This window comes from Notothenia coriiceps, unplaced genomic scaffold (assembly GCF_000735185.1).
Source record: "Notothenia coriiceps isolate Sejong01 unplaced genomic scaffold, NC01 NC01_scaffold00001411, whole genome shotgun sequence".
In the NCBI taxonomy this organism is placed as follows: domain Eukaryota; kingdom Metazoa; phylum Chordata; class Actinopteri; order Perciformes; family Nototheniidae; genus Notothenia; species Notothenia coriiceps.
In genome coordinates, this window is record NW_011334112.1 from 20,693 (window position 1) to 39,392 (window position 18,700).

The window sequence follows — 18,700 nt, forward strand, 5'->3', positions numbered from 1 at the left end:
ATGAAGGAAAACTACACTATCAATTGTGAATTTTCCATTTTCTCCGGGTTTTAAATAAGATTATATGTCTTAATTTCATGGGGAATTGATATTATAGGGCATTATATCAAATAAAAAAACATGTTCTGTATCCTAATCGTGACCCTGCTCCAATGATTTACTATTGTATATGTTCTGTCAATGCAATAGAACGAAAATGCAAATGACATAAACAAAACCAATACGACAGAAGAGGGGAAGTTAAATGTATTTAATTGTGTTACAGTAGCTAATCCTGCATCTGTCATGCGTTACACCACTGTCGTAAAACGTCTCTGTCTGCTGTTGCAATGGCGTTTGCTGCGACAGCACTTTCCGGCAGCAGGGAAATCGAGGAGAAAGCAGCGACAAACGTCGCCAGCGGTTACGTTATCGCCTCAAATATCCTTGGATTTATGCGATATTCGGTGATCTAACTCGTATATTGATTGTTTATCCCTTTGCCTTGTGGATGAGCTTGTGTTCAACGTTTTCCAAGCGAGAATCTCCACCTTAATGCGGTGGGATGGCCACAGTGCCGCCTGGGCCTAGTAGCGCTCTCCCCGAAACCCCGGCCGAGAGTCCTCCTTTCCCCGGGGCTGGGAGCGCGGAGCCGGCGGGGGGAGACGGAGAGGCGGCCTGCCACAGAGACGACTGTTTACCCACCGGTACAGGGAATACGTCAGAACCGCTAAGCGAAGTAATTAGGTCGGTTAATAAGAAGCAAAATAACATGCTAGCGCGAGCTAGCCCGTCGGCACTTCACCTCAAAATGCAAGCTCGAGAGCAGCAGCTAAACGGCTTGTCCGGCTCCTCAGAGGACGCGGACAGCCACCAGCACACAGGAAACCGGCCTGACAACCCGAGACCGTCCGTGGACAACTGTGACAGCAGCAGCAGCAGCGGTAGCAACGAGGAGGCTTCAACCGCGAGAAACAATAGTGAGCATTGCCAACATGAAGGCCACAGCCCCATCTCCAAAAACGGCAGTCACTCGCCCCTAGTTAACAATAGCATGAACGGGATGCCAGATTTGATAAGAACTGAGACGGCCCACAGCCACCCCGGGGACGAAGGGAAAGAGGAGCTTGACCTCACGGAGCCACCGAGACCGCCGAGCGACAAGCCGCCGGACGCCGGGCCCGAGCACAGCCACGCCGCCCCGCAGGAGCTGCAGCCGCCGACCGCGGAGCTCGCCCGGCTCGCCCTGAGCGGCTCCCCCGGCCGAGCGGAGGAGGACAGCCACGGCATCTGCTATGTCCGCTACGAGTCCGAGCTGCAGATGCCGTGGATCATGAGACTGATCACAAAGGACTTGTCTGAGCCTTATTCAATTTACACCTACAGGTACTTCATTCACAACTGGCCGCAGCTTTGCTTTCTGGTGAGTAAAGACACTAAAACATTAAGAAATGCTGATATTCATCCTTTAATGTTTGTCATAATAATGCGTTAGCTACCCTCTTATCCCTTGTACTTTGGCTACCTAAAGGTGAATAGCATTATTTGGGCTGGGCGTGACTGCATAGTGTACTTATAGCTTTCCATCACCTGTCAGTGTGACTCAAATGCAGCCAAAGACAGTGTTGATATACACTAAGCTTAAACTTACATAAGTAGACATGTCACCAACAGCATGCTAGTTTTACATAAGTAGACATGTCACCAACAGCATGCTAGTTTGGAAGTTGTATTGTATCTGTTCGGAGCTACAACACCTACTTTAATGTCACAAAGCCTTGATCCTTGTTAGATTTATGGATGTTAGTTGGAATTTATAGCCGTCAATTCAAGGTTATTTGAACTGACATGACAATATCCCTTATATATCTTCATTAGGGTAAGGTTCTTCGTGAGTTTAGGAGCAAGCAAAGGTTTAAAATCCTTGCCTTTCAGTTAAAGTAGAGGGAAATATGCTTTACGTAGGTGTTTTCTCTCCCGCCTACCATGTCCAGTCAGGTTTTTGTTCGTGCCAAACACTGTCCATTCTTTGTTTATCCTCTGAGCGTCAAGGTCGTAAACTTCCCAGTTCCAGTTTGTCCGGAACGAAACATGTAACACAAGAGGAAGTGCCTTGAAAAACAGGTCAAAGGTCAGATCAGGGAACCAGCAGAACTGGCAAGAGGACAGGAATTATTGCTTGGCTTTCATCAACTATGGATGTGACTTTTGTGTTTGTCTGTCACAGGCCATGGTGGAGCAGGAGTGTGTCGGAGCCATCGTATGTAAGCTTGACATGCACAAGAAGATGTTCCGTCGTGGCTACATCGCCATGCTGGCCGTGGACTCCAAACACAGAAGGAAAAGCATCGGTAAGATTTGGACTCTGCGTGGCACAAACATAATAAAATAAAAGTCTTTACTTTTACATTGCGGAGCCGAGAACAAGCTGTACCATAGCCTCTTTTGTGCATTCTTTGACCACCAAATCCTCTGATGCAAATGCACTATTTAGATAGGTAGTTGAGGTGCACTATACTTTAACCTCAAGGGACATTTTTACCTTTTGACCCTCTTATACTACCAGATGTCAAGCCAGATAAAAATGTTTGTGTTTTCTTGAAACTTTGTGTTTGTTGCGTGTCCTAACTGACTTTGACTCCTTTGTTTAAGGTACTAATCTGGTGAAGAAGGCCATCTATGCCATGGTGGAGGGTGACTGTGACGAGGTAAGACATATTAAACCATTCTCAGTGGAGGAAGTCTCTATGAATTGACATGTCTTTCTTTTTTCCCAACCATATACAACATCCAGAAAATATTATGAAAATAGCTTGAAACAGACTTTGGTCTGACATGCGCAGGCTTGATGTCTCACATTGGCACAGGTTCAAATTCTGTCTCAGTGTTTTCACTCAGTGTTACATGACTAGAGCATTGGTTCTCAACCTTTTCATCTAAAGGGACCCCTTTTCTGTCAGTGAGTAAAGTCCCATGGCTAAGGCTTTGGGTGACAGACTTTATAGAAATGTATATTATATTCAACTGTACAGTTAATCCAAAGCTTCAGGTAGTTTGTGTTAAACGAGTAATTTGGATTTTAAGTACAATTCTTCCTGTGAAAATTGCATCAGATCAGATTTCATGTTATTTTAAGTAATCAACAATTTCTCACATCCCCCTGTAAGCTTTGGCGACACCCAGTTTGGGAAGCTCTGTGCTAGAGGACAGTCTGGCATTTACCAAACCAGATTTACAGAAAATGCAATTAATACATTGAACAACCAAAGATTTAATAATCACTAAATACAACCATGTGGACCTTTTTTGTTTTTGTTTGCCTCCAAAGCCTCTATGCAAGCATAAACCGAAAGAAAAGTTGGCTTCTCGTTTTTCAAGGACTAGTTTTTCTTTCCCCGTCCTTCACTCCTTTAAGTTGGTAACCTTGGATTGTCTTTTAGCTACTCTGATCCCTTCGGTAACTTCCATTTTGCTCTGCTTCTCTCTAAATACTGACTCACTGCCTCTTACAGACGCATACAAAACAAGTGAAGTCTCCAGAAATGGCATGTGTTTGAAATGGAAATGAGACTCTGTATTAAACTTACCCTGATCTCTTTGTAAGCTGAGACCAAAGCACTGATGATAATTCACCACAGTGATGATTTTTGTGTCAGTGTAAACACAAGGGGTACTAAGAGTACACACTTTTATAGAAAAGTATTTTTTCGTCTATCAAGCAACTGCAACCGCTTTGCCTGGGTTACAAGCTGCAATTTTCTCAGCTTTGGTGCTTGTGTATCAGCAGGTTTTTATCTGTATAGATCCCAATAAGACAAAAGAGACATACAGGAACTGATGGTTTGAGAGGTTTCCTTATCACTGACTAAAGTGCATCAATTCACACTACTGTCACCTACATACCATGCATTTTTAAAGACTGACCCATGGAGCCTAGCAGGTTTAACCTCCCAGCGAGGCTCCATTGGTTTGAGGCTTTGTTCTTGCTCTTAAGTGCTCATAGGCAAATATATTACACTACCAAATAAAATTTGAGCTTAATTTCCAAACTGCTTTGCTTGTAAATGCTATGATGTTGACAGCAAACCTTTACAACGCACATACAGAAAAAGATGGCTTACCCATCCCCTCTTGCAAATGCATTACAATGTTATTATAACATATCTTTGACAAAATGTTACTGTAGGTGGAGATCACTTTGAAAATCGAAACTACTATATGTTTGGAAGGAAAGAAAATACTCTAATGACTTTAACTTTGACTTATTACTTCAACTTAAAGAGGCCCTATTGGGCTTTTTGGGGCTTTTTTACCTTTCCTGTAGTGTGTTATAAAGGTTTTTGTGAATGTTAAAAGTCTGCAAAAGCTAAATGTGCTGCAGCACAGGCAACATGAGAAAAATAAATACCTTTTTTAAACATTACATACAATTTAGAACCTGATGTGAGTATAATAGGACCCTTTTAACACATTTGATATAGTGATTGCGCTTAGATTTACAGAATATTTAGACAAATTTGACAAAAAAAATTCTTGCCCACATTAGCTTTAACATTAATATTTTGGGTTTTTGACTGACAACAGAAATAAGACATTTAAAGACCTCGCCTTAGACTTTGGTAAACTGAGATGGACATTTTTCACAATTTTCTGGCATTTTTTAGAACAGACGAGTAATCACCACATATAGAAATGAATCAGCAGATTCATCACTTACAAAAAATGATTGTTGGTTGCAGGTTTAATTATGACTATCTGACATATATTTTTTACCCGGTTACTATAATGTGTCTCTATGGCCCTCTGTGTGTCCCCAGGTTGTTTTGGAGACTGAAATCACCAACAAATCAGCCCTGAAGCTGTACGAGAACTTGGGTTTTGTCAGAGACAAGCGGCTGTTCAGATACTACCTAAACGGAGTGGACGCGCTGCGGCTCAAACTGTGGCTCCGCTAGAGGAAAGAGGAGGGGACAGGGGAGGACGGGACAGCTCGTACGCTATCGGCTCAACAGCCTCAGCTCTGCCCTGGTCATTTCACTCTTATACACACTTCACACACACACACACACACACCTGTGTACAACATTTTGCACATAGGTATGCATAGACACGCAGAAACACCCTCTTTTTGTCCTTGACCTCCGAACAACCGCTGTCGAGGGCGAACCCGATTGACATCCCACCTAATGGGCCAGAGGAGGGGCGGTGAGCGAGGGTGACCTTTTGACCTTCAAGCTTGGATGCTATGAACCGGGTTGCGAGGCAGCTGAAGTGAGGACATTCGTCCGAACCCTCAATAGGACACTGCACCGCAGCAGATCCTCCTACTGAACACGGGACAAACGCAGACTTCAAAGTAAACAACAACAAGTGACACCAGGAAACGGGGTGGTGAAAAACAGACTGGCAAAAGAAAATATTTGTTTGAGTTTCTTTTTGTGTTTCTTTTTTAACCTTGTGAGTTGGACGGGGTAAAAGCTATAGTATGACTGTGTTTTTGTACCGCCTCGTGTTTTTTTCTTTTGGAGTGTTTGGCTTGTTTTCATGTGTGGTTTCACAGTGAGCAAGTGACCGTGTTGTGTGACTGTGAGCGCATGCTTCGGTTAGAACTGTGCGTTCTGGTTTTTTGTTCCCATCACCTGCCTCAGCCCCCTGGACTGAAGCCTGTAAAGATATGCATGCATTTATTTTAAAGTGAGTGCGGCGGAAAAAGTGTGAAGAGTGTGTGTTGATTTACCCAGTTTGAGCTAAACCCACCGAACCCCCTTCCTGTGTTTGGTGTAAGTATGTTGCTGCAGAGCAGTTGATCGAAACAAATCACTCCATTAGCACCTCAAACTTTTCCCAACTGGTGAATTTGCTACAGTTTTTGCTTCTATCAAACCTGACTGTATAGGTGAGGAATTTAGATTTTTTCTTCCTATTAGAACATAACTTGTTTCCCCTAAATGCACTGCCAGCTGCTGCAAAATCCCCCAAAAGGAGTCTTTGAAAAAGAGCCGTCTCAGTTGACTCCTTTTTAAAGATGATATCCGTCTGTTCCTCCTTGTTGCAAGTGCCACTCAATCCATCAGCACTCTCAGCCTCAGCTAAGCCTGCTAACAGGCATCACACACTCAGCCTCAACACTTCTGCGTCTGCACTCGGCACCAGACCGGAGGCGAAGTGTTACATATGCTGGAATGCATGAGTATGCTTTGTGTTTATCTCTCGATACAAAAAAAAGAAAAGGAAAATAGACAAGTATTCTTAGCAGATTATATTTTATTCTATGTTTGCTTTCAGTTTGTTTAGATTGTCTAGCGTACACCTGTTTAACCTCGCGCTGCTCATCAGCAGCTGAGTCCTCAATGCACCAGGTGCTCTAACTCGATGCACAACCAACCTCGCTAACATTTAAGATCTCCGACCTGAGACTTAGTTTCACCAGGACGCTCCAATCCACACTAATTAAGACAGTTGGCTTCATCCGCTTTTGTGTTTTTTCTTTTCTTAAAAGTAAATATGAACAAAGGTCAGATGCACTTCTTTGGAAATTGCTGCAGTGTGTATGTGTACGTAGTACGAATGTGTCTTGTGTGTGTCCTGTTATTTTGACAATGGCGTGGTTCTGTTAGACTTTTATTTCTCTACTTTCCAAATCAGAGCCTTTGCTGCTGTGTTTTGTTTCAAGGACAACAGGAAAGTAAAAAAAGGCAGACTTTTTTTTACTTTCAAGGATACGAGTAAGTGCTCAATGTGGTGGAAAGACTGGAGACTGTTTGGTTGAAGGGAGGATAAACCCTAAATTAGCTTAGATCTTTTGGAAAACAACCCGCGTTACAAGTTTTTAAAGTAAGAAAACATCAAATTATGCAATCGGACATCTGCATGCTTTTATGCTGCCTACAATATTCAATGCAGGACACTGCCTCGGGGCACAATCAGAGTCCAATCTGCTCCAAAATATTGAATACAGATCAAAGTCTCCAGCAAACATTTGTGGTAGTCGGATGTATAAATGATTTGATAGCTAGTCTCAATGAATGACACTACAGGACCGTGTTCATATTTCGCGATTATTTTCCTTCAGACTGAAGTATATGTTTACAGAGTCGCCACCCCCATAACAGCCTGTGTATGTACGTTTGTGTCTGTGCATTTGGAACAACAGATCAGATGACCTATTTTTGTTTGTTTTTCAGATTTGTATACGAGTGTCGTTCTATTCCTCGGATATATTGAGAGCATGTTTTTTTTTTTTTGGGTGAATCATCTGTTGGGAAGGGGGCGGTTTGGGTTGATTTATCAGATTGTGATTTTAATTTCTGTGCTACTTTAGCCCATCCAGAGGCTTAACGAGGACTATGAGCAATTCACAGTGGGCATACAAAAAAACGCTCTACACCGTGAACACAAACTATTATCTTTACTGCTCATCTGACATTCTTTAAATTTAAATGATCACCCTGTGTAAACTCCTGGTTTATTTTGGAGGTATAACGTGTCCCTGTGTTGGACATTTGTCTCCCCTCGTGTTCTCTCACTTCCCTGGCCCTTTCTCTTCTTTTATACAGTGACTACTGATAGACGAAGGGACATGATAGGTACAAAAGGAACCTGTCTGTTCTTAAAACCAGCTGTCAGTACGAGGAGATGTTTTAGATGTCGAAGGAAAAGTGTTAACTTTTTTTTGTTTTGCTTTACTCCTGCGAAACTCTGGCAGTTCCATATGGGCATTACAGCCTGTCACAAAGAGCCAAAGCGCTCAGTTTAGCTCATCACAGACTGAAGGGCTTCGTCATCAATATCAGGCCTGCTGTGTTTTAATGAAAATACATTTTGAAAAAAAGTTTTTGACTTTACAATGTCGGTTCAGTGTTCACAGATGTCAGAGGCAGTTTTCTTTACTCCTCCTGGATGTCCGCTGTGCTTTTCAGGTAGCTTAATCTAACAATCACACGCCCAATTATCTGTGCTCACCTGGGGCGACATCTGCCTATCCTACATTTCTAGTGTTACAATTATACATTTCCCAGTAACCAGTTTGCGGGTCGGATAAAGAAAATGTGTCTTGGCTGTCATGCTTCACCACAAAAAGCTGTGTTCCTGCAACCAACCAACCAAGCAACCACAGGGGCTTCCTGCAGTCTTTTCGGGGCGGCCAGCTACGCCTCCAACGCCATCTACGGAGTGTGCAAAGGGGAGAACAAAAGGTTTTTTTGCATGTCAGATTTCTGTTCCCCCAGTTCCTCTTCCCTGTCCCCTCTCTTGATTTTGATCTGGAAATGTCCGATAGCTTTTATTTAATGTGGAAAAAGAACACAGAAATAAATTATTTGATTTTTTTAATGCTGTAAACTGGGTCATGTCTGCTGTCTGAAGTGGTTTCCATGTAAAACATAGTTCACACTTTAGCTACATCATAAGAGAGTTGAAATAAGACATCTTAAAGAATTGCTTATTTGATCACATCATGTTGAATTATTTACACAGAGAAAAAAGTGTCCACTATTTTACATCACACTTACCCTAAAACAGTATTATTGCATATTAACAGGCAGTTGTACATTAAGCATATCAGAGGACTGAAATCACTGAAAATATTTTCCCTTTGAACAAAAGACAGCACTATGTATTAATGTTGTGGAAAAACATTGCTCGGATGAGTGTTTTGAAATACGTACTGTCTGAACTATAGTAGAAAGGTTTTTTATTAACAATTTCCTATTTTCTTCCAAACTCAAGAACTGTATTTGCTTATATAGTTGATTACAGAAATCTAAAATTCATGGGGCAGACATGTTTGCCTAAATGTCTTGGTCTGCCCTTCTCTGAAGCAGATAACCACACAAAAGTACTGAAAAATCATCTTTTGATTAACTTGTGAAAATATGAACTTCTGCCCCAATGTCTTCAATGTTTGTGCTTTGCCAGCCAACATAAACCCTTCATTCATTATAATTAAAGTCACTGTAACAGGGCTGTGTATGAACCATAGGTATGAACAGACTTAATAGTCATGCACTTAAAAACACTTTTTGCAAATTGCAAAACGATTAATTCATATTGATGGGGGGAGGTAGCCTACATAAAATTTTTTATGCTTCACATTTTTGAGGGACAATGGTATCGTGTACTACAGATTATTAGATGTTAAAATTAGGTGTGTGTGTGCGCACGCGTGCACAAATGCTTTTGAACAATAGATTTAAAAAAATCCAGAAAATGTACATTTAAATGAAGCAATTAATTATATGTAAAGGTATCTGAAATGTGTGGGAAATTTGGTTTAAGGCAATACTCAAACATTTTGGGAAACATGCTTATTCATTTTTTTTTATATAGTTTGATGAGAATTTAGTTACCAATGTGTTAAATATGAGGCTATGTTTCAGCCAGGAATTGGTAAATTTAGCATGAAAGCTGGAAACAGCAAGCCTGGTTCTGTTGAAATGTTATACAATCTGGATACCGGTTAGCAGCTAGCAGTTGTAAGGTAACTAGACTCCAGGCAGTCACTGCTCTAAGCCGAATACATGTTTGACAAGTTTCCACTGTCAAACAGCGACTTATCAATTTAACACTTATTTTCTGATAAGTGTTAAACAAACCAAAATTAGTTTTAAAAGGTTTAGTTTGTTGAACAGGGGCAAAGCTAGCTGTTTCCCTCCATTCTTCATGCTAGGCTAACCGGCTAGCTCCAGCTAACTGTTAGATTTAAGAGTGCTATCATTCTTGTCATCTAACTATTGGCAAAAAAAACAAATACGCATATTAAACAAACTGTTGAATAATATAAATATCCACATTTAGCAAGAAATAAAAATGTATTTACACTCAAACAACTGACCACAAGTCAGTTACATATACAGCAAATATATGTAGGCCTACATTGTTGATGTGATGCATCTCTTCTACAGCCCTTTTTTACTGCTTGAAAGACATACTGCTGGTCCACACTTTGCCTCTCAACTCCAAAGATTTATCAGCAACACTTTAATCCTGCCATTACCCTGCTGACACATTTTTTTAGAACCATCAATATAATCTTTTATGTTGAAGTACATCACGCCTGCCTTGCCAAGCCATTAGAGTCAACATCACCTGACAACATTCAGAAAAGTGCTCACATTGGTTCTTTTAGAAGTGGTGGGATACAAAGCGGAACTTTGTGCAGCCTGTGCAAATTGTGTCCTCTACTCAGTCACACTCTGTGGATCAGATGAGTCATAGCCAAACAGCCCAGGGTGATGGGAGATTCTGTAGTCATAGTGATGGGGTTGTTTGCTGAGCCTCCATTACAGGAGCATCAGCTATTGGTCACCGACAAAAAGAGCCCAGCAGGGTCTCATCAGAACTCATCTTCAGAGCTGTCAGCCAGCAGCATGGCCTGGTCCTGACGGCTGGTCCCCGGCTCTCGAGGTTGCTGTGGAGTTTAAATGAAAATTAAAAGTTGCATAGACAACATTTCTTCCCTAGAGCTTGCAAGTGGTCGGTGTTGAAGTGAGTTTTTACTTAAGTAAACCACAAGCACACGTCTCACGCGCTGCCTGTATGCTCTGAGCCCAATCACCATCACTTTGTCACACCAAACACTTGCTAGGCACACATTACGCTACTCTTTTACACCGTAAATCTATCTATAAAAGACCCCCCAAAAAACTGCTGTAAGAGAAATATAGATTAATAAGAAGTGATTTAGGGGAGTAGCCTACATGTAATATTTGTTCCACTTCAATAAGCACAAGTATTATTGTTTTGCTGCTGTAGCAACGTTTCTGTTTTCCAGGAAACACAGGTGACATGGCACATAGCATTTTGTTTTCCAAGGTTAAGCTACTTTGGTTGTTTCACTGTCAGTCATTTCCACTAATGGCTTTAGTAAGTTCAATGAACTTAGGTTGTTGGTGGAACTGACCTCTTGCTGCCTGACCTTCCTCCTCTGGTGTTTGAAGCTGTGAATCATCCTGATGCTGTAGAGGGCGCAGACGATTAACAGGGCCCCAGTGATGCCTATGCCCACAGGGGCCAACATCCCGGACACATAACCTGCCTGCAGAGCATAAAGACAAAATTGATAAACGGAATTGTAAACAAATCCTGGCAATCCTTCTCTATAAACTCAAATCAAAAAAGATCCCCTAACATATACAACTGTAAAGGTAGAGAATATTACCAGATTTATCCATAACAGCACATATAATGGAGCGAATAAAACAGAATTGTTTTGATGGACGACCAAGACTTTTTAGCGGCAGCAGGGGGCAGTCTTACCTTTTCTCTGATCAACTCTAACCAGCTCCGCACTGTGAGAAATGAGACAGATATAGCACTTGTTATTTTTCATAAATGTATTTTTAAATGATTGTGATGACTGCAAGTGAAGGTATAACCATTGAATATGTTCTGTTATTTCCATAGCTTATGTAAAGATGATTTAGAAACCATGTTCTCTTACTCAGCCCCTGGTTCCGTTGGACCCAGAGAGGAGGTGGAGGGATGAGGCTGTAGGGAAGCCTCGTTGAGAAGGTTTTAGGTGTCTCTGTTAGGTCCTCCTTGCTGTCATCCTCGATCGATTCCTCAGAGTTCTCATCCTCATCCTCTTCATCTGTCTCCTCTGTGAGATAACAAAAAATAGTTACTCATTGGCCACGAAAAAGGATGACATTGAAAACCCTATTTCTTTTTAAAGGGCCCATGTCATGCTTTTCCGATTATTACCCGTCCCCTTGTGTGTTATGAAGGTTTTTATGCATGTAAACGGTCTGCAGAGTCACAAACCCTCAAAGTACACTATCCCCTGTGTGCCTTGCAGTCACAAACCCTCAAAGTACACCCTGTAGCGAGTAAAACTCTAACACAGTCTATCCTGCCCCAAAACGCCTCGTTGGAGATTTCTCATTTTCCATTGTTTACTTCCTGGGTACTGTGACGTGTGAATACCCAGAGGTCACACCCTCTGCCAGCATTTCACGAAAACAAAGCTTCCCAAACCTTTCAGCGATTCATGCCGGATATGTACAGCGTAAGACACTGAAGAACGATGCTGTTCCTACTTTGTTTGGACCAGCGGGAGATTCGGTTATACACAACCTGTAAGTATTCATTGTTGTTTGTGTATTTATGATGTTTAAAACAAACAAGGTATCTACAGTACCACGACTGTTTAAATGGGTAAACGTTTTTCGGGCTGCTAAGTTGGGATCGCGGAGAAATGCTCTCCACAGACCCATGCTCACAGCGTTATAAACCTTTTTCTTACTCAATATCAAGCCACACTTATTGTTTTTACTTCGGCTGTGAGTGTTTGTGTGTGCTCAGGATGAGTTTCGCTTGTTCTCGCTGTATCGCCGACCCGGAACCCTGTCCGCTCCTCGCAGCAGATCGCAGCAACGAGCCTCTCAACGTCCCGACCAATCAGAGCACACTGGGCTCACAGGGAGGGGGGGCAGGAGAACATACTTTACAGAGATGCTGTATGAGAAACCAATGTGAGTTTGGAAAATTGCACGGTATAAATCTATTTTAGTAGACCTCAACAATGTAATTATGATCAGTAGAAAAGGCCATGACATGGGCCCTTTAATTAAATTGTTTTTTTGCAGATGGCATTACAACTTGTCTTACCCTCAGACTCCATCTCCTCTAACCCTGATCTGGATTTGTGCACCGGATGATGGGTTGCCATGGATACCGTTGTCATAGCATGCTGGAGGGATGAGAAGGAGGGGTCGGTGGTGGGCAAGTTCTCCTCAAGGTTTGCTGTCCTCACATCACCTACACGCCGGGAAGCACGTGGCCCGAACACACACACACACACACGCACACGCATACACTTTGTTACAGCTATTTTAACATCTAATAATCTGTAGTACAAGATGCCTTATAAGTTATATTGCATGTGCAGTATTTCTTCTGTTTCAGTGATTTAACGAAATTAACTGTCTGAGAAATACATTCTCAAGCTAAATCAAGTCTCTTCGAGATCACATAAATTCAGGCCAGAGGTTGCCTAGAGGGGGAAAACATATTTTAATAACTTCAACAACAAAATATATTTACTATTACTTTTCTTTTTCAAAATAATGTTGATGCACAAGCAAGGTGTACTGTTGCCCCATAATTCTATGTTAAAATGCAACAACCCCTGCAGGACAAAAGGCACATAAGAATGAGTTATAATGATTAGTATTAGTAAATAAAGGTTGAATAAAAAATGAAATAAAAAAACTAAAATTCAGCAAGATATTTGAAAAAACAGTTCCTGGAATTAGTTGCTCCATCACATTTACACAATGACCCATACTGTTCTTTGAAAAATGGTTGACACTAATGTGAAGTATATGTGACTTGTAGGAAAAAAAGCTCCTTGTGTTGACATTCATTCATCCATGCTGCCACATCACCTCTCTCAGTTTGATCCTCGGCTCCGCCCCTCCGCTCTGAGACAGACGGTCCCAATGATCCGATTGGCTCCAGCAGCTCCCCGCCGGACGCCTGCCACGATGACGTCCAGTCTGGCATCAGCAGTGGCAGGGCGTGTGAGGGACCGTCGCTGTCTGTCTCCACGGTGACCAACTGGTCCAGATCCACCTGATGCATTCCTCCTGTCGCCATGGCAGCAGGAGGCTGAGCGCTGCCGGGCACCGCGGTGACCGCTGCCACGGCCTCTGCTGCCCCCCCCTCCGCTGTCACATCTTCGAAAGGCTCGAAGATGAGGGGGAGAGCCTCTGAAGACATGGTGCCCTCAGTGGCCTCGTCCTCAGAGGGCGGGACCACAGTGTCCACTGTAAACACAAGAAAGACAGAATGAGGGTCAGGATATGTTCAGGTGCAAGGTGCATGACTGGATGTGTCAGAACTTTCTCCAATTAAACAAAGACAAAACTGAGGTAATGGTTTTTGGAGCCAAGGCAGAACGTATAAAAGTTAGCGCTGAGCTTTAGCCTGCAATGTTCAAAACAACAGATAAAGCCAGAAATCTAGGTGTAGTCATGGACTCCGACCTGAGTTTCAACAGTCACATTAAAACAGTTACTAAATCAGCTTACTATTGCCTAACATATCTAGGATTAAAAGACTTAATGTCACAGCAGGATTTGGAAAAACTTGTCCATGCTTTTATCTTTAGTAGACTGGACTACTGCAATGGTGTCTTCACAGGTCTCCCTAAAAAATCTATTAGAAAGCTGCAGCTGATTCAGAACGCTGCTGCTCGAGTCCTCAATGACACTAAGAAAGTGGATCACATCACTCCTGTTCTGAAGTCTTTACACTGGCTTCCTGTGACACAGTCAAAGAATAGATTTAAAAATATTGTTGCTGGTTTATAAAGCATTGAATGGTTTAGGCCCAAAATACATTTCTGACCTCCTGCTAAATGATGAACCACCCAGAACTCTCAGGTCTTCAGGGACTGGTCAGCTTTCTGTCCCCAGAGTCAGAACTAAACATGGGGAAGCAGCGTTTAGTTATTATGCTCCACATTTCTGGAACAAGCTCCCAGAAACCTGCCGGTCCGCTGCAACTCTGACTACTTTTAAATCCAGGCTGAAGACTTGTATTTTTGCTGCTGCTTTTAATTGAACTATTCACATCTTAAACTGCACTGTAACTTTTATCCATGTATTTTTTCTTTTAATGTTTCTTTTATTATCTTTGCTTTTTAATGACTGTTTTTAAATGCCATTATCTTAATGTCTTTCATTTTTGAAAAGCACTTTGAATTGCCTTGTGTTGAAAGGTGCTATATAAATAAACTTGCCTTGCCTTGGAAAGATAGATAGAAATTGAGGTTTTCCTGAGGACAATGGTTTATTTATTATTTGTGATCTTATTGATGGTGTTGTTCGGAATAAACTCCATTGTGTGTTCCTTTGCCCCTCATACAGTCACTAGAGGTAACACGGTTCTCTTTAATGAGGATATTTAATCCTTGTTAAGATTTATAAAAGCTATGGAAACTAAGGCAGTGAACACTGTATCATAAGATCCCCTTTTTCTTGGGGCAGTGCCTTTATTGTATTGAGTGAAATGGGGATCTAAATCTAAATAGAAAGAGCATATTTGTTTGGACCTTCTGGTAAAAGTCAGTCAAACACAGCAGTCGTCTGAAAGTCTATGTTTTTGTGATTATGCTCAATTCAGTGAGAAAAGTAGGCCACCTGAATGAGTTTCTTTACAAAGCTGACAGCTCAAATAAATACATGTATTTTCTAAAGTGTATTCAGCACACATAGCAGCACTGAAGTATTAATGACAGAATGAAGCTCCTGGTCATGTGGTTTTCTCATTAGAAAGCACTTGCATTTGAGTTAACAGTGCAGCTAAGACACAATGAAAGGAGAATATAACCGTTCTCTCTGAGACGACCACAGAGAGGGAGCTGTCACAGGAGAAACTGCTACCGCATATCTCTCAGACATTTCCTTTAGTCTAAAGTGTTTCTTAAGTAGGCTGAAAAATGCTTATAAAGACCGCAATCCTTTTACATAACGCTGTTTTGGGAATTGAGTTTTTTTTGTGTCAGCTTCCTCTCTGTTGGGAGGAAGCTTCATCAAACATCCGATCCCCGAATGGACGGAAGGAACACATATTGGCTCAGACAGACTCTTTTAATCCATTTCCCTATTCTGCCTCCATGAATAATAACCTGCCTGTTTCTCTACAATAGCCTGGATGGGGGAGTGTGAAGGGGGGGGGAGAAAGAGCGGAGGTTCGAGGGGGTAAACAGATAGAGAGAGAGAGAGTGGTGAATCCTCCTAAGACTTGTATAACACACCCTGGCACCAGCCCTTTCATGTTGTGTGTGTTCTGTTTTTTTGTTTCCAGGCTCGAGTCAGGAATAGAAAGTAATTAGTTTGCCACGGGTCCCAGCTGGGGTTCAAAGTGGAGCATGGAAAACCCGGGGCGCCTTTCTTCGCCAATCATCAAAGGCAATCTTTGCCACGAGATGTGTCGTTTTAATTTCCGCTTGAATGAATCCTCCTGAAACCTCGCAAACTGCAGCAAAGCCAGGAAATAAAACTTGCTGTGGAAGAAAGTCAGACAATGACTGCAGAGCATTCAATTCAACTTAGGAGTTTGTGTCCTTGTGCACCCAATTTGAATAATAGAACAGAAAGCTTTGCCCTCCAAAAAAGTCAATTTCACATCAACATTAATGAGGCTTTTCTAATATTTCACACTTACCATCCCCGGGCCTTGCCGCCTCAGTCCACAGGCTCTCAGGTCCATCCTCTCTGGGCATCAGGTTTGGTCCCAGTTCAGGTAACAAGGGGTCTGGAAGGGAGGACATTGTAGCTCCATTATGACCCCAAATTGACAAATGTGTGTAGGTTTGAGGGGAGGCAAAGACAGAGGGAGGGATGGGACTGCGGGAGGTCAGTTTCTGGATCCATAATCCAGAGTTTGGAGGTTCTGTAGAGGATGGCAATCTTGTTTCCGAGTCCTCCAGAGAATCACCGGGTACTTTGGACCAGTCCTCCTCACTTTGGTCTCTGACCTGCCTGGATGTGATGCCCAGCTGTGATGGCGTTGTGAAGGAGGATGAAAATCCATCTGGAGTCGACCTTGCTGACCTCACTGCTGAGTCCACCTGCTCCGTCCCACCTGTGGGATCGGACACAGGCACCTTCCCACCGTGTGGATCAGCAGACAGCCCTGAAGCCGACTGTCTGCTCCCGTCCCCCTTCTTTACCCTGCTCCTTTGGATTCGTGCCTCTCCTCCAGCCTCGCTCGGCCCAGATCTTCCATCGAGGCTGTCCCCGTTTTCAGTCTGCGTCACCGAAGCTCTCCGCTCAGGTCGTGCATGTGGGCCAGCGCCTCCTTCTACATTTAAAACCAGGCCAGTCACATGTTGTGTGCGCTCTTTATCTGTGGCGTGCGTTGATACAACGAATGTTGCCGAGCTGCCACACTTTCCGTCACAGTCGCTGGTGTAGCTCTGGAGGTGGACGGGGGTCCCGTAGACACAGAGACAGGTGCCCGCCAGGAGGAGGCGAGGGAGCGTCCCAGACATCAGCATCTCTGTCTCGTCTCAGTGCCTGCTGAGAGTGGACGCAAATGCTAGGTGTGAACAGCGTCTGACTGTCACTTCAACGCCTTGCCACCCAGCTGTAGACATGTGGACAGAAAGAGAAAGCAGAGGTGGCGTGAAGGAAAATAGGTGACAGGGTGCAGATTAAAGAACCAGCATACAAATGATATAACATTTTATTCAGAATTTCATATAGCCTGTAGTTACCAAAGAGAACAGGATTAACTGTCAGCCTTTACTTTGATGCTGCACCGTTTTGGAATCATTTGGATGAAATTCCTTTTCATCTCAGACTCTTCTGCTCACTTTGTGTAAACAGAAGGAAATGCTACACTCACAGGTGGAGGGTGACAGAAAGAGTCTGACACAGCAATCCTTAGCACCCCCCTGCATTTCACCTATAAATAGCACCAGGTTTTCTAAGATCCTCTACAGAAGGATCCATTAAACAGACCTCTCGGTTTGCAGGATATATGCACATTGGATTAAAACGGCTAACTGGAGCATGTGTTGCTTCACATGAGGAGGCAGCAATTATCACCCAATAATCAATTCGTGCCTGCTGTAGAGAAATACACGACACGTCTGGTGTTCACAGGGTGACACCCTTTCATGTTGCCGGAGAAACACAAACAATCATCCGAGCCCTGATGATACACTGTCCACAAATGCAACCCACTGTTCTGCATGCGCACCTCCCCTGTGATCAATACCGTTTAACAGCTCATGCAGTGCACATATAGCGAGAGTATAAACAGATTCACAATGCGCTGTTGAATCACCGGAGCTAACATGCAACATGCATGCATTCCTTTAAATCGCGTCATTTTGAGGCAATGCGAGAGAATGCACATTAAAGTCGTGTAAGGCTAAAAATAAATACCTTCCAGAGTTCATGTTCGCGGTGCCTGGAGGAGTTTCTCTTGCAGTTTGCAGGAAATAATGCAGTTCGCACGGACACAGATTCAGGATAGTGAGGGTGGATTGAGAGGCTTGTTGTTGAGCAGCTCGGCGTCACTGACAGAAAGTCTCAGTCTTCTCTCCGTTATGTTCTCCTGCTTCTGAAGTGCTGCCACCAAATGCTTCAGATCTGCAGGATTCACCCAAAGTGGCAGCTTTGGCGTCTGTTTTATGATAATCGAGCTAATTGCATTGAATGCGTCTAATTCCTCGATAATCAGAAGTTTATGTTTTCTTCCAAAAAAAGGTTATATGAAGAGCTATGGTGCTGTCAAAGTCAAAGGTCGTTGTAAACAGAGAGCAGTGGAGACCAGAGGAAGAGAACAGTCAGTTTCTTATTCTGTGTATTTTAAACAATATACAACCAATATAATATATCTTGCTGAATTTGAAGATTTTGAAAATGAACGTTATTTTTGCAATAATGACCCAGTATATTTAACACATTTATTCGTGAGCACCATAGCCATAGCATTGGAAATATTGTGAACTAATAATTATGCTATAAACGCTAAATAACAAAAGAATATATACTCTCAGACGTATAAATGTTGTTAATTGTTATTATAATATATTTGCAATCCACATTTACAGGATTGCTTCTGCATTAGGCCTGCATACAAATATTACAATGTTGTAAGCTAATATCAAATACACCCTGAACTTGTCTGAATACTATTTCTAACGTTTTTTCCCTTTTTTGTATATGTTGCTGCTTATGACGTACTCATTTTTAATTTA

The 18,700-nt window shown here is 42.5% G+C and overlaps 2 protein-coding genes across 2 annotated transcripts; one reads left to right on the forward strand and one right to left on the reverse strand.

Moving 5' to 3' along the window:
- The first annotated feature begins 318 nt into the window (after nt 1-318).
- naa30 (N-alpha-acetyltransferase 30, NatC catalytic subunit) lies at nt 319-8,315 on the forward strand. The gene is made up of 4 exons (XM_010788658.1): nt 319-1,402; nt 2,207-2,330; nt 2,632-2,687; nt 4,797-8,315. Exons 1-4 carry the CDS (start codon nt 545-547, stop codon nt 4,932-4,934), a joined length of 1,176 nt encoding a protein of 391 aa, XP_010786960.1. The 5' UTR covers nt 319-544; the 3' UTR covers nt 4,935-8,315.
- armh4 (armadillo like helical domain containing 4) lies at nt 7,786-18,686 on the reverse strand. Its single transcript, XM_010788646.1, has 8 exons — nt 17,883-18,686; nt 16,153-17,076; nt 13,368-13,748; nt 12,589-12,738; nt 11,420-11,578; nt 11,236-11,267; nt 10,880-11,014; nt 7,786-10,387 (listed from the first exon to the last, which is right to left on the reverse strand). Exons 2-8 carry the CDS (start codon nt 16,985-16,987, stop codon nt 10,313-10,315), a joined length of 1,767 nt encoding a protein of 588 aa, XP_010786948.1. The 5' UTR covers nt 16,988-17,076; nt 17,883-18,686; the 3' UTR covers nt 7,786-10,312.
- Between the last annotated feature and the right edge of the window lie 14 nt (nt 18,687-18,700).